The sequence below is a fragment of the Cibotium barometz genome, chromosome 65 (genome assembly GCF_041138505.1).
Source record: "Cibotium barometz isolate CiBa-2024 chromosome 65, ASM4113850v1, whole genome shotgun sequence".
In the NCBI taxonomy this organism is placed as follows: Eukaryota; Viridiplantae; Streptophyta; class Polypodiopsida; order Cyatheales; family Cibotiaceae; genus Cibotium; species Cibotium barometz.
The window spans coordinates 20,215,329-20,231,946 of NC_141110.1; the positions used below are offsets into that span (position 1 = coordinate 20,215,329).

The 16,618-nt window shown below is 43.7% G+C and overlaps 1 protein-coding gene across 1 annotated transcript in view; it reads right to left on the minus strand.

The window, feature by feature from the left end:
• LOC147603029 (protein STICHEL-like 3) overlaps positions 1-9,279 on the minus strand; it is a 30,804-nt gene extending 21,525 nt beyond the window's left edge. Inside the window, exons 1-2 of the mRNA XM_086797071.1 lie at positions 6,873-9,279; positions 5,755-5,971 (exon numbers count right to left, since the gene is read on the minus strand). Of these exons, the coding sequence (XP_086653197.1) occupies positions 5,755-5,971; positions 6,873-8,888 (2,233 nt within the window). The 5' untranslated portion in view covers positions 8,889-9,279. The remainder of the gene's footprint in view (positions 1-5,754; positions 5,972-6,872) is intronic.
• Positions 9,280-16,618: the final 7,339 nt, after the last annotated feature.

Consider the following 16,618-nt stretch of genomic DNA (forward strand, 5'->3'; position numbering starts at 1 on the left):
AGGGACCAGGACGGGGAGGTGATGGCCTCCATCTTGGAGGTGTTTGTCTTTGTGATTCTGCATATCTCAGTTGACCACTCCCCCCTTCTTATAGATACCTCCATTGTGATCGATGGCGTTAGGGGTATGCCTACTCTCGTGCTCGGACAGAGTGGTGACACATGGAGGATAGGATCCGTGCCCACTTGGCGCGCCTTTGCCCCAAGATTGATTGTGATTATTCCCCATCTAAACCCACGCCCAAGACTCTTCGAGTGGAGGACAATTCCGATAGTTCCACTTCCCATAGAGATTGATATGTGGATAGCCTCATGGAACATTCAGGGTTTAGGGAGGCCTCAATGCTTTTAGAGGCAAGGTGTCCTCAGAGGTGAGCTTCATAGAGCTACAGTTGGGGGACCTATCGACATTCTTTTCCTCCAGGAGCACCACCTTTTCTAGGGGTGTACTTGCCGCTGCGGGAAGATTTTACCAAGCAGGAGCCACACTTTTTGGTCTCCCTCTTTCGGCCTTTCGGGGACGCAGGGAGAGGAGTTTGTATTTCTGTCAGTGACAGGCTCAGGTGTCATAGTCTCTGGGTGAGCAGGTTAGTGTTATGATCGGAGAGGATTGCGTGGGCTTCCTCAATGTTTATGCCCCGAACGTTGCAGCAAGTAGAGCCATATTCTGGAGGAGCACAGTCCATCAGGCCCTTCCTCAAGCTGACTTTTGGTGCATGGGTGGAGACTTTAACATGATTGAGGCAGCAGAGGGCAGAATTGGAGGAGTACTCTGCATGGGAGGAATTGATCCTGGCACTCAGGGGACAGGATCCTTGGCATCTTCCAGAGTTTGGGCGCAGCCCTAGGAAGCTGTGCTTCTCTACAAAGTGTCCCAATTCATCAACAATTGACTCAAAATCTCCATCTCCCATGCACCAAACAGAAACAGTCCAAATCCATGAGATGATTCTCATGGAAGAGAAGAGGGTTTGACCCCGATCTAAGAAGACGATGGGCAGCCTCAGAACGACCTCTCTCGACTAGACAAGTTTTATGTGCATGAGTGGGCTTGCGGCTGTGGGGGCATGATCAGCATCTTGGCGGACACTCTTTTTCGAACCACGCTGCAGTTATTCTGACCTTAGAGGGCCCCTGGAGGTAGGACAGGCACGTGAGCTCTAGGATTCCAGATAGCCTTATTTAGGACCCTGAGATCTGTAAACAAGATAGAGTAGATTTGGGCGGTGGATTTTATTTCAGGCTTTGTTGCGTGCACCTTGGATGCGGGCCTTGGTGAGAACAACAGCTTTTTGCAGGAGGCAGCTCAGAGCAAATTGGAGGGATTTCGTGACCAGGATAGGAGCTTGAGGAGGAGTCTTGCTTCTCTTCAGCGACTTTAGGAGAGTTCCCTCGATAGCCCTTGGATTGAGTGTCAACTTGCTACCGGCCATATGGAGATCAGGTCCATCGAGGAGAGGAGGGTGGAGTATAGATACCATGCCAGAGCTTCCCTTTGGACCCGATAGACATAGTTGTTAGGTACGATACCATACGATTCATATGATACGCTACTGTACGGGAAAATAGGGTATGATATAATAGGGGAAAAGTAACTTTTTTTAAAATTTTTTTAGGGAAAAAGATTTTTTTTTAATTTTTTTCTGGAAAAATCCACACGAGTCCGTACTGTACGGTATTCCGTACGATATGGTGTCATACACCATACGGAAACAACTATCGGGCGTCATGGGAGACTTCTTTGAGATAGCAGGGACCCTGGTATTCGCAGGTTTCGTGGCCAGGATGGTCCCATTGTTCTGACCCCCCATGTGAGAGCCATCGCCACTGATTTTTTCCGAGTTCTCACGAGTGCCCCATTATCCCCACACGTGATGGATGCGCGCGAGAGGGTCTGGCAGCACACGAGAGGGGTGGTTCCCCTCACTCTTCAGTCCTTCTTATTGACTCCCTTCATTGCAGAGGAGCTGGTGGAGGCATTGACTGCTCTTCCTAGGGGCAAATGCCCAAGGGTGGACGGGCTTCCAGTTTCTTTCTTTCTTTTCCATTGCCTACAAGATCTTGGCCAAGGCCATCACCTGAGACTTCAGCCTTTCCTTCCTGACTTGATCCATGACACTCAGACAGGTTTTGTTCAGGATCGGAGCATTCTGGACAACATCTTCACCTTCTAGGAGGGGACAACTTCGGCTAGGATGCAGCAACAAGACCTTGTAGTGCTACTCCTAGACTTTGAGAAAGCTTATGATAGGGTGGATTGGAGCTTTCTAGAGGGCACGATGAGCCGGATGGGGTTCCTCATGGAGTGGATCCGTGGGGTTTCAGGAGTTTACTCAACCTCTCACAATTAGGTTCTCATTCAGGGAGCCCGTGGTGACAGATTCCCCCTTTCCCACTCGATCCAGCAAGGCTGTCCTCTGGCACCTTACCTTTTTCTATTCGTCGCCAAGTCCATGCACAGTTTTCTCTCAGCCCAGGAGACGGGGCTCCAAGGATTGCATCTCCCCCTCCATACTCAGGAGGAGCTTCTGGACTCAGAGTTTGTAGATGACATAGTAGCTTACCTATTAGGAGATGTGGGAAATCTCCAGAGATTCCCTGAGGTGATCAAGATCTTTTATCGCGCATCAAGAGCACAGATCAACTAGCACAAGTGTAGTTTTTGGGTAGGCTCTACACCCGCCCCGACTTGGCGCCCAGTTGAGGCTTTCCACTAGATCCCGAGGGGCACTCTAGTTCACTATCTCAGATGCCACGTGGGCATCGGCATCTTTCCGGAGCAGTAGCTGGCTCCTCTTCTTATGAGCATTCGGAAGAAGCTTTTGCATTGGAGTTCTGCGAAGCTCTCCCTAGCTGGTAGAGCGGTGGTGGCGAACCAGGTCCTTGCCACCATGTGGTACATTACTTCTTGCTGGGCCTTCTCCTGAGCATGTATTGGCCAGGTACAATGGTTGATTCGGAAGTTCTTATGGGCCGACAGTGTGACGGGAGGCCTGCTAGGGCCAAGGTGGCATGGAGAGTGATCATCAGCCACCACGACGTAGATGGGGGCTAGGCATCTCAGGCCGGCCCTTAAGTAGATAGCTCCGGTAGCCTCAAAGGAGTGTCTTCGGCAGCCATTGGTCTGGAACCCTTGATCCGTCTACCCAGTGGCCATATGTTGGGGGCCTGACCTCATGTATCATGGGGCGCGTTGAGCATAGGACCTGCCAGGTCCCTTGGAGATGGGCTTGCACAGAGGTAGTTACCCCGGGAGGTTTAGGAGAGAGGCCTGACAGGGATCCGGGGTAGAGACAGGCTGAGCATCGACATCGACTCTGCTATTCCTTAGGAGTGGCTGACTCCTATCCCAGACCCGACCCCCCCCCCCCCCCCAACTGTGGCTAGGCGTGTTTAGCAGGCATGATATTCTTTTGGCAGTCCACGGAGCAGATGAGGGCAGTGGTTTGCTCACTTTTTCTACTGGTCCCCATGGCAGATTAGAGAGATCCGAGCCCCCCTTGGAGGATTTCAGTGGTTGCACCTTATAGAGGGTGAGGGTGATTGGATTTCAAGCACGGGAGTGGCACAGAGACCCCCAGCCGACCAAGGTGGCCAAGGAGAGTGTCTGGCGGCTATGGATATGGGAGAGCCGACCTCTCACGCGCCTCCAGTGCGACTTGGGAGAGTGGACTTGGCATGATCCTGCTGATAGGGAGGAGACTCTGGATGCCCCCCTTTTTGCATATATAGTGCGGCTAGGCCACAGGATTCAGATGCCAGAGATTGATGGCACCCCGACAGCAACAGTACATTGGCAGTCGTAGGGCCTCTCCCAGCGTTTCCTCTCAGATTTTTGGAAGAGGCTCTGGGACAATTTTCGGCCTCGAAAGATCACTCTCTTTATTTGGCTGATAGCACACAGGAGCTTGGCGGTTGGCACGTGGTGAGCCATTCGATGTTGACAAGCAGTTTGCATGAGGTGCGGCCACCCTTAGGAGTCTCAACAATATTGTCTTTGGGATTGCCCGAAGGCTCAATAGGTTTGGCAGCGGATTCTCCGCATCTTCATGATGGATAGGGCCTCGACCTGGATCATTACATGGGGCACCGTCCCTCGGGCCACAGAAGCTGAGGTTGTTAGGGCTTATGAGGAGGATGGTGGGGGGCTCGGGTTTCTCACCTCCGCATTTTGGTAGTACCAGTCACAACCCTATCTATTGACCAGTGGAGACCGGGCTCATGTCAGAGATGGGAGATTTGTAGTAGCATTGCAACTTGGCACATATGGCGAGCTAGATGCAACGAAGCCATTGAGGGTACCCACACTCCGCCTGTGGAGTGCATTAGGAGCATTTGGCTCGACATCATCCATACCCTCCGCGGTCAGCGGGGGAAGTTGTAGGGTGGCTCTGACCGCATGCGGAAGCGGCGGAAAGCTTTCTCTTTTCTGAAGCAAGCTTCCAGGCGGGCTTCGAAACCTTTGGAGTTGGTACACACTAACTTGTGTGGACCTATGCAGACCCCATCTTCCCATCCCTACTGCATCGCGCATGGATGAAACCATCACTCATGTCTTGATCTTTTCATGGTGTGATGACCATGCAACATTGGATTAGCATCATGCTCAGCAAGGCTAAGTCCTGTAAGTGTCCCAAAAGAAGTGCATAGGTCCAAGGAGAGTAACTTAGCATGTGTCAAGACCCCCAGAAGTTGGTCGGTGTCAAGCAAACCCTCGTCAGATTTGGAGTTGCGTCAGAGGCAGGGCAAGGTTTTCAATGAAAAGGTTGCCAGGAAGGAAGGATGACAATGGGAATCCACAAGGAGACAGAGGGATGATGACAGACAACTTCTCAGCATTTATTTGTCTAAAGGACCTGGCCAACCAGCAGTCAACCAAGTCATTTAGTGCTCCAAGGCCTATATAAGACCAAGTAGAGCTCATTTGTAGATCATCTCACTGCCAGTTGGTATAGTCTCATTTTGGAAGGCCAAAGGCCACAGGTTTTGTACAACTTTAATGTACTATATAATATACTAAAAATAATGCTCTCTTTCTCTTCTCTCCATCTCTTGTTTGCCTTTTGCATCAGGATGTTCCTATCTCAGTGTTTAGGGCTGAAAGAAGACACAGAGCTTCCGCGCATGTAACATGTCTCTAGCTTTTGCCTCTTGGGGGCAGTTGAGGCTTGGGGTTGTTGAAGAGATGCTGCTTCATAAGCTTGGAAAGGGCTGAGAGAGGTATAGTGCTTCATAAGCTAGGAAAGGGATGGGCAAGGCACAGGGAGGGGAAGCTGTTTGACAATGGCATGACAAAGGAACTTTGTAAGCATGTGGATGCCGTGTACCTTGCTACCGGATTCTTGCACGATCCTTGGAGTTCATTGGTAAAGGCTTTGGTCCAATTTGCTGGCTGGCATGAGTGCAGCTTGGCTAGGATGGTGAGTGACATTCTGTTGGAACAATTTCTAGCCTTCTGGTGAGTGAGGAAACTCAGCCCACGGGCTGGGGGCACCAATTCTGAGACTATGATGTCTTCAAATTTAGCCCCATTGGAATCGAGACCACCTTTGGTGTGACTAGGTGCCGAACCTTGGGCATGGCTCCTTTCTTGCTATGGAATTTTGATGAGATAGTTGGGGGGTGTAGGGCTCTTCTAATGAGGTCCTCATTGAGAGTAAAAGTGGCTGTCCACCTTCTTTTAGGCATTCACGAATAAGAAAAAGGTTTGAATCCACAACTCAAACATAGCAAAGGCAGATAGAAAGGTACTCACATTCGTGTCGAAAGAACTTCCTTTTTTGCATCTCTGAAGGGATCTGGTAGCCACCTGCAAGTATACTCGTGATTAAGCAAGCTAGCTGCGACATGAGGTTGAGTGGCTCGGCTCCAGACACCATTAACTCCTTCAATTTACGAACAGTGTTTACGGTATCAGCAGACAAGGCAGAGTCCAATAATTCCACTAGCTTATCATCAGGAATCAAACCCATCTGCAAAACAACATTCATAATCTACATCAATTGTTTAAAGTGTTGATACCTGCCATGTATCCCATCTAGGGTTGCTTATGCTGGTGTATGTGGTTGAGATTGTTTGTGGTTCCATGCCACACAATCCATATAGGGGTTGCTTATCCTGAACTAAATGCTTATGAGTTACCATATGCGTACTAGTAGGTATGTTATAAAGTGCACCTGAATATGTTGAGAAGAGGTAATATCAAACAAATTGTAAGAAAAACATGTATTACTAGAGATCATGCATGATGCACTATTGGCTGCAATGACATAGCTTGGAGAATAAACTCTTATCTGCAGCAATCAAAGAGGACCTGGCTTTTGGCGACAAGGAATTTGAGTGCCAACCAGCAGTGCAATGTAGGATGGAGCTAGGAAAGTGGGCATGGCGGGAGACCTGGCCTGACATACCAAACTCTTCTTTCTTCCCCCTCTTTGAATGATGTTGTGGCCCCAAAAAATGACAGATTATTGGGCATGGCATCAGGGATGACACATCTGGTTTGTGATTATTTTGTAGGCACTGATGGGACAGTCACTGGCATGAGAGGGTTACCCGCTTGTATTAGAAAAATGCACATCAGGGCCTGGCTGCTGCTCAAGGATTTATGGTGGCACCAGCGTAGATCTAGAGCATGATCTGGAGAGATTCTGGTACATACTTATAGACAGCGTGGGAGCAGCTACAGGTGGACCAATCTTATGCAACACATCACACAAATGGGAGACAGCATGGGAGCAGCCACAGGTGGAACATCGTATGTTGTTAACAGATCAGGTCAGGGTGTTGCGTGACACAAATGAGCTTACACAAGGCTACAGGTACAATGCACCAAAACTACATCAAATTACCATTTGAGTAGAGAGGGCTTACCAATTCCTGAACAATAGATAATGATATTTTTTGCCCTAGAAGACTCAGCTGATCAAGCATCATCTCTGCATCTCGAAGGGATCCATCACACGTTGACGCAATCAACTTGAAGGCCTCTGCATCTGCTTCCATACCCTCCTGCAGTGCAATCAACTGCAGCCTGTTCATGATCTCATTCTCTTTAATCTTGGAGAAGAGAAACTTCTGACACCTCGAGATGACTGCATGGGGAAGGTGCTCCAAACTGCTGGTAGAGAGGATGAACACAATGTTTCTCGGGGATTCTTCCACAACTTTAAGGAAAGCATTCCAAGACTGGCTTGATAGAGTATGGCATTCATTCACAACATACACATTGTAGTGGGAGGAGGAAGACCATATAACATCATGCATTAGTGTCTTGATGCCTCTTATGCCATGTGCACCCCCTACATTGAACTCTTTAACCATTGAAGTGTTTGCAGATACACATTCTGTGCAAGAGCCACATGGCCTTTGCTCCTCTGAAGAAAGGCAGTTCAATGCTGCTGCAAAGATCTTTGCGCACGAGGTTTTCCCCGTGCCACGAGGGCCATAAAAGATGTACATAGGTGCAATCTTCCCTCTTGACAAGGCATTACAGAGAGCTTGTGTGATTAGGTTCTGTCCGACAATCTCACGAAATGACTTTGGCATGTACTTATGATTCAGGCTATGGTGATTACTTTCACTGCCAGAAGACATCCGTCCTCCTAGCAACTGCTGCCCTCGGGTACTAGGGCTAGTGTCCTTCCCAGTCTGCTCCCAAAACCCATGCTTACTTTGACTGCCACAGTTCAAAAGGGGGGAAGGTTCAAGCAAAGGAAGACTCTCTGAGTCTGTATTGAAGGAGGTGTCAGAAAATTCCGATGTTGTGGCCAGGATTGATTCACCTGAAGAGCTTTGACAAGATAAAGCCTTTCCCACCTTTTTGGTGATAGAATCTGACGATCCACAAGGGATGCTCATTGCTGCCATCTTCAGTATACTTTGTCTTCTCCTACTGTGAATCCTAGACCAACTCCAAGGAGTTCCACACCCGCTCCTTGGAAGCTCGGAGATCTCAAGCTCATCAGTCCCTCCATACGTATTTGCAGTCAGCTGATCCACGAGCGGTGACCTTTTCCAGTTCCGTGTGCTGCGGGATGGTGTAATCAGCCCAGTGTATATCATTTCCCGCCCCTTCCGTGTTTGAAAAGATGGTGATTGCAGGTAAGTTTTCCTGATTCTTTGAACCTTCCCCTTTCTGAAGCTCCTGTTTCTTGGCTTTGATTTGGCTGTCAACTCAAAGCGAAATGGTGACCTTCCTTTTCCATGCACAAAGTTCTCCTTGGCCCGCTCAACTTTGCTTGGGGTAGTAGTGTCCTTTTTAGGCCTCCCTTGACTGCTGCCACCCAGCACCTGAGTAGCAGTGGCAGTCGATAATGGTGAGCTGTTGTATTCTTCCTGCTTCTCAATCACACGTGCCTTCAGCACACATAGGGCATCCGATGGCCCTCTCATTGTGTCCATGGTGCCTCCATCTCGTTTGTATTCAGATGCAATATCCAGGTTGCTTATTTTGTCTTGTTTTCCATGATGATATGGGATGTGTATAGCTCCAAGCTGCTTGCCATCTCCATGACTACTGTCAACCCAACTCTCGCTTTGACATAGTTTACCTCCCTTTAGGCTATCGCAGCTGGAACCCTCTCTAACTGTATTTCCAACAAGGTTGTCTGCTACAGAGACAAATCTTTCCAAAGCTCTAGAGCCATCAGCAGCCATTGAAACAAATGTTCCATTGGGTTGAGGTGATACCTGGTGTGCAAACTCATCAGCATTCTTGGTCTCTTTCTCTAGCTTGTTCAAAAGAGATCCTACATAGATAGAATTCCATGAAGGGCTCGTGGAAGGATCCCGTAAGGAACGGGACTTCTTCAAGGCAGACAACTCCCTTATCAAAAAGAACTCGGGAGGATACTGCAATTCTAGCTTTTTCATTTTGGGAGTCTGCATGTGCAACTGATGCTTGAATTGTGTCACCTACATGGAAATGCCCATGCAAGGGAGGCAGAGATGCCCATGTAGCAACTGCTTCGACATTCACAAGCATGTGTTAGAGGCTGCATTTCTTGTAGGCGGGGTATGTACATAGAATGCTCAAAGTGTGGCCAATGTTTCTGCTTTCTTCAGGCACGTGGCAGTCTTTCTAAGCTAGTAAGCAGCCCAATTAAGCGGGTACTGAGTAGAGATTAACTGGTCTAGTTAGGAGAATGCGTGTTTGGTAAGGAGGGTGGCGGTGCACTGTGCAGACCACTAAATTCTGGTAGTGTTACTAGTGTATAACAGTGTGTATCACATGAAGCAAAGCCCAAAATCTTCTACAGCTTCTCAGCCAGCGAGCGTCTAATCAGTAAACGGCATTTAAGTATATTAAAATCTGCACAAATTTGACAATGCCGGCACTGTAGCACGTAGTTGACCGTAGTGCTCTCTACTCTCATTCTTTCGAATCCTTTATTTTTTTCCCCCAAATACTCTTTTTTTCTTTTATAGCGCTCGAAAAATAAAATTTTTAAATCGCGACATCGGCGCCAAAGTGGAGCCTACGTGGCCCGCCGTACTCACGACGTGGACCTTTTACAACGGTTGGACTCTTCCTCCACGTCGGACGCTCACAAACTTTGATGAACCAGTCTGCGCAGCCACGATCGCGACAGGATGCCACGTGGAAAGATGTTGAGGGCAACACCTCAGCGTCACGTGGGACACAATGACACGCATTGTCACGCGAATTCTGGGCCCTGTCCAAGCAGGACACGTCAGCGTGAACGTCCCACAAGACCGTGTTGCCGGGAATCTGCCAGCACGTTATTTTTTTTAAATTGTTTTTTCCTCTTATTGGGAACGAGTGAGCGGCGAACCTTTGTAATTTGGACACTAAATTTGAAGATAATTATTTAATTAGATTTTTTAGAAATATGAAATTTTAGCATTGAATTTATTATGTCTTCAAACTTCCCCTCTCAGTTACTTCCCACCATCAAAAAATACTTTTTTCCTAGCCAATGAAAATTAGTTTTATAACTGTAAATGTCAAAATTAGTTTTATAACTGTAAATGTCAAAATTTAGAAAAGAAATTTGAAAAAAAGAGAGGTCTCCACCATGGCCGATTTCTCTACCAAAAATCTATAGAGGAACTAGTTTTATAACTAAAATTTTCAAGAATCAATCGTTAGTTTCAAGGCTAGCCACAAAATTTCAATCCTTTCTTCTAAATATCAGCCGTTAAAAATGCACTAAAGGACGGTTTTTTTCGAGCACACAATGGCATCAAAGCATAGAAATTGCAAAAAGTTTAAAGATAGCCATTGTTGGAGAAAGGGTTTTTTTTTTAATCCTATAATATTTTCATTAAATTCATACTTGCTTCATAGGATTTTTGCAAGCCAAGGCTTCACAAAAGTCTTAAGCATTACATTAGTAGATGGTTGATATTTATGGAAAAAAACAACTAAGGATAAAGTAAGGTATGTAATCTTCCAAGAATACAATTTATGATTTGATTGTTAGAAGGATACAAAAACAACACCCACACTTGGGAAAGCATTACTTCAATGGGTCAATGTGGCAATTATCGCTCAAAATCATAGGGGGTTAATACCCAACATGTATGTGTGTTTGTTGTGATGGGTAGTGCTTTAAAAAAAACGGCATTCTAGTGTACTTTTACTGGCCAGAATTAAGAAAAACTAGTCGGGATTTTGAGTAGCCCTTATTTTAAGGAATGAATTTTCATATATTTTAGTTGCAAAACATCGACATATTGTAGAGACTTCGAAAACAAAAACCGGATAGATTAAAGAGTTGTCCTTATTTTGATTGGTTGAAAAATATGTTTTTTTAACAAGCAAGTGATGGGGTTTTGGGTACTAGGATAAGAAGCTAGTTTTGAATCCTGCCAAACCTACACCCTTGTGAAGTCTATTAATAGCCCATAACCAAATAACTTATATATTTAAAACAAGAAAGCCAAAAAAAGTACAAGTGTGAATGGTTTACTTTTTGGTCGTTAGGGGGCTTGAGAGGCCCCACAACGGCCCTTTTGGCATTCTCTCCTGAGAGATCCATGTGTGTGATTCATGTGTGCACTTATGTACTTAATGGGCCGCATCACTCTTGACCTCTCTGTGGTTGGGGGTTTGTCTTAGTTTGCACATTGATTCTTGTAAGTACACTTATTTTTTTGTGCCTCTTTTATGGGTGATTCAAGCAACTTCTTTGTCCAAACATTAGCACCTTCACTAATGCTAGAACTTTTGGCACCTCCTCCATCTTCATAGAAATAAAAATTATAACACTACCATGTTCTCTTAAAAAAGCTAGCTAATTCTACACTCATTTCCCTAGTAAATTTAACCTCAAGGATCACAAGATCAAGTAATGATGCTTCTCCTATGGTTACAAAACTACAAAGAAGACGACTAACAAGCTTCTGTAGGTCATTTGTTTTCTTCAACCCTTGGAACACAAAATGGAGATGAGAAGCTTATAAAAATAAGACCTCATCCTATCCAATATTACACACCACTCAAAGGTAAGAATCCTAAAACACAAGTGTTTCTCTAACAAGCATTACGTCAATGTCCAACATGTCTACAATGACCAAGCATTCTAATTTTCTCAGCAACAAAAGTTCCCTAACAATCTTGTCTTTTACTAACCTTACTCTTGTGGCTATACTTGAATGCCCATGATTGGATAAAATTCCTTTTTTTAAATCTTTTTTGTCTATTGGCATGCCAAACTAGGGGAGGAACTTTACAAGAACAAAAACATGGAGGGCAAATATATCTCCTTTTACAAACACTTGCAAATCTCTATGAAGGGTGGTTCTCATTGATCTCTTGAAGTTATTTCTCTACCAAGCTGCTTCAATAGTTGATATATGAAAGCATGTTGTGCTTGTGTGATAAGAAAATTCTAGAAACTACAAAAACTTTGGGAATTTATTGCAAGTATGAACCCTTCTCTTTGACAAATTATGTCGATAATGTGGATTGAGATGATCCCATACCATTATAAAGTTGTAAATAGAAAATGTGGAATTTGTAAGGGTTCTACAATACTAGTTATTAGGTCACGAAGTTTTAAAATTTTTACATTATAAGGTCAAACCTTTGTTTCAATGACATTTAAAATAGTCTAGGAAAAGTTAGATCAACAATTAAGGCGAATACAATCCCTCTCTGCGTGATAAACATGCTCACTCACATTCATTTAATAACCATTGTAACAAAATAAATAGCATTCATTAAATATGATAGTGTCATCACCAACAAATCATAATGTTTAATGCAAAATATCCACTTCTTGGTATGCAGCCTTGTTATGATAGTGTCATCACCAATAGGTAGACTATGTAAAATTTATTGATGATTGCTTAGCAATCTTGAAAGTGAAGAGCAAAAGCATGTATGCCAAATTAAGTTGCTTTAAATGTGTGTTAAAAGGCTTGGGAGATCTCTTTATAGTAGCATTCATCATAGCTGACTACAAGAAATAAAACAAGAAACCTATAACTAGAGAAAAGGTGTCCATAATCTCAAAGGTGTCCAACAAATGCTATCCAAGCCCACCCTCTCAAATCAAGCAAACACTTGAGTATATACACACAGTGTTCTCTTCGATAGGGTCCCACAGGGGCTCATAAATGGAGATGCATCACACACATTCCAACACCCCCTCTCATCTCCATTGTTGTAAAGGTGATACGTCAATGCTAATGCTCCTCAAGTACTCAGAGGATCTCTTTATGCATCCATATCCACGTGTCACTCCAAACCTTCCGACAAGATACCAACATGTTGCTCCAACATGTCATGCTTCGTTTGTTCTAACTCTAATTTTGAGCTATTAGCATCCAACCAATAGCAAACACTCGTCCTTTGAATGTTAATGTCACGTGGACATCCACTTAAATGATTAGTATGGGGAGATACCCTATAATAGATTTCATGATCCCACATCTTCCTAGCTTCGAGCATGAACAAGGATGTTCATCCCCCTCTTACTTAATTCTTCCCACTCTTGCCCAAAGGGATATGGAAGACACCATCAAGACTAAGAAGGGTTTTGTTTTCTACTTGCTCCTATTTCCAAAGAACTCTCTTTGTCTTCAGCCTTTGTGTCTTTGAGGTAGTCTCACTTCGCAAGCCTTCTCATAACCTTTGTTACCCTAAACCACTTCATTCTCACCTCCTCTTCCAAAAGCAATACACTGACCTTTTCTCAAAATGCAATGCCTTGGTCCTCTCACCTATAGAGAGAGATATCATATAGCTCTGGTACACCTTGGGTAATATATTTATATACTTACTCTTGGAACCAATTGCCTTGTCCTTAATATTGTTCACCTAAGTGATGTGTAAAAGGATTGACCCTCAATCCTTCATATTGTTCACCGAAGTGATGTGCAAAAATGATTGAATACAAATTCATGGCATAGAGCTAGCTTTTAAGGTTGACGACTTTAATGAAAATTTTAGTCTCAAATTATCTTATAGATTGTCGATGGACATCCACGTGGGCAAGGGGGCACACTTGTCATGGGCAGGGTATCTCAATTGAGATAATCAAAGCAGGGCACATGTCCCCCAAGCCAAAGGCCTGATATCTCTTCCATTGTCCCAACCAGCTGTTTTTGCAATGACTTGCAAACTTTGTATCTCGATTGCTTACTATATCTGCTGCCAATCCATACAATATGTATAGATGATGGATAAACATTCTAGGAAATACTGGTGTTTTTACTTCTTTTTTAGTTGTTATAAATTTTACCAACTTGGTTAACCTATCCACTACCCACATTGAATCATGCCCTCTACTTGTTTGGGGTAGTCCCACTATGAAATCCATAGAAATGCTTTTCCACTTACCCTTAGGTATTTGTAGTGGTTTTAATATTCCACCTACTTTTAGGTGCTTAGTTTTATTGACTTGGCACTTAGGCACATTTTATAACATAATTTTGGACGCCCTTCTTTAAACCTACCCAATAAAACTGTCTTTTAACAAGTGCATAGGTCTTAGAAATTCTTGGGTGCCCCACACTTGGATTGTCATGACATTCTAGTAAAATATTCTCGTGAATATTTTCTTCTTTTTAGGTACACAGATGTGACCTTTATATAATAAGTACCCATTATCGATAGAAATTTTTTTCCAATGATCTTTTTCACTTATTGACCCTTATTTAAGTGATTCCTTGAACCACTATCTTTTTTAAGCAACTGCATTTTCTTTACTCTCTATTTGAGAGTTATCTTTTTTAATCAAGTAATTCCAAACTACTTGATAGCTAGGGTCATTAGCACATTTTCCTTTTAAGTGAGCCAACAATTTACTTTCTAGTTGAGTAAAACTCAACTCATTTATCATGGGTGCTCGACTTAGAGCATCTACCATTAAATTTTCCTTTTCTATATTTGATTTGAAAATCAAACTCTTGTAGGATTTCAGTCCATCTAACCTTCCTACCTCTTAACTTATTTTGAGTATTTAACCATTTAAGACTTTCATGCTTAGATAATACGTCAAAATTGGTACCATATAAATGATGACGCCACTTTTTAAGAGCATGCACAATTGCAAATAGTTCTTTTTCATAAGTTAAATAGTTACTTTGAGCTTTGTCCAACTTTTTACTTTAAAATGCAATTGGCCTTCCCTTCTGCAATAATATTGCTCGTACAACAAAATTACTAGCATCTGTTTCCAATACAAATGGTTCATTTGGATCCACTATTTGCAAAATAGGAGCAACAGCTATTGCTAATTTCCATTTTTCAAAACTAGTTTGTTGATCATGAGTCCAACTAAATTGTTTTCCTTTTCCTTTAAGATGATTCGTCTCATTGGAATAGCTATCTTGGCATAATTCCTTATAGACTTTCGATAGAACCTTGCAAGTCCTAAAAAGGTTTGTAACTCGTCTATATTAGGGGCCTTCCATCTCAATATAGCTTCAACTTTATCAAGATCCATACAAATCCCTCCTTGGATACTATGTGTTCAAGATATTGCACTTTTTTTAAAAAGAAATCACATTTTGATTTTTTCGTAAATAATTTTTTTTCTTTAATAATTGAAATTCTTTTCTAAGGTGCTCAATATGTTTATCCATCTTCTATATATTATATTATATGGATTGCTATTAGATATAGTAAGTGTTATGGGCTACCATACCTCCAAGAGGGAACTCAATGCATTCACCTAAAGGAAGAGCAATAGAACACAACTATCATAGGGCACTTACCAATGCTTCAAACTTGAGTCCCTTTAGGCCTCCAAGCTCACTTGTTAAGCTCCAAACCTCCAAGCTGTCACCATAGAGTCGCTTACACCATCGCATATTAAGGCAATCACTCTCTCTCACTCTCCAATTACACAAGCATGCAACATACAAGCATAGAAGAGGCACAAGTGCTAGAATGCTCTCTCTCAATCTCTCAAGACACAAAGAAGAGCTCTCAATAGCACAAAGGGGGATTGTGTCTATTCATTATGAGAAAATGCCTTATATACATTTGGCCCTTATTCACACTTGGGCACCCAAAACTTACTTAACTAAGACCTTGGGTGGCCAATATCTCATAATGTACAATTTTTATAGTGCCCTTATATGGCACTTATTAATGTCCTCTCAATTGGAGGAGCATACTTGTGAATCCAAAATGGCCTACCTGATGTAGATTCTGTCCTTTTAGGACCTGTTACTGAGGTCGAAAGACCTGGTCACCGAACTCATGATGGTAAAAGTTTCGACATGATTGAACTTCAGCTTTTTGAGGGTCTCTGAATGCTGAGTGTGATCTCCAGAACCCTGTGTCCACCATGTCCTCGAATGTGACATGCATGTAGGCAAGAAGACACCTTAGGCAATGATAGTACAACATCATGCCTCTGCCAGATGGACCTTGATTCATGTCAAATTGCAGTTGCTCAGCTTCATACCCATCATATGGTTTCTTGGGTTGATCGATCAGGACCACAAGAAATTTTAAGAATCTAACATTAGCCACTATGCTAGGTCCGGGATATGGTGCCATGTCTGTATCCAAGTCAGCATCTGTTTTCTTTGTTCCCTTATGTCTGTAAATGTAGCTAGCATGAAGATTGGGAAGTTATAAGAGACATGCGAATCTCGCTACTTGGCCTCTTGAAATTCCAGAGGTGTCCATCTCCTCTTTAGTGGCATGTACAAGGGTGATATCAACTCGTTGAGTTGGTGGCGCACACATATATACATGGTTATGAAACAAGAGGAAGTAATAAGTGATCATAAATGTTACCACTCTGATTTCCAGCAGGTCAGCCAATTGTGGATTGGCTAATTTGGTCTGTTGTGCCACGTTAGACCACAAGGTGCCCTCTCCAGTCAAAGGTAGTAGTTCCTCTAAATTTGGGCGAGGTGCTCGGAGAGAGTACGGTAGATAATGTTGCTTTGTTGGTGTGACATCGGAGTAGGCCTCTAGTAGAATCCTTTGAGTTGGCTCAAATGGTGTTATTTGCATTAACACCTTGAACATTAGTTTAGGCTTTAGGAGTGGATTCCCAGCTCGTATATGAAGCCTTCATACTCTACACCAGACAAGGACTCCAAAATAGTATCATCAGTAATAAAAGCTTGAATATTGTCTTGGGGGAGAGTATGGCGTACCTCCTGAGTTTGCCGTGGGGGAG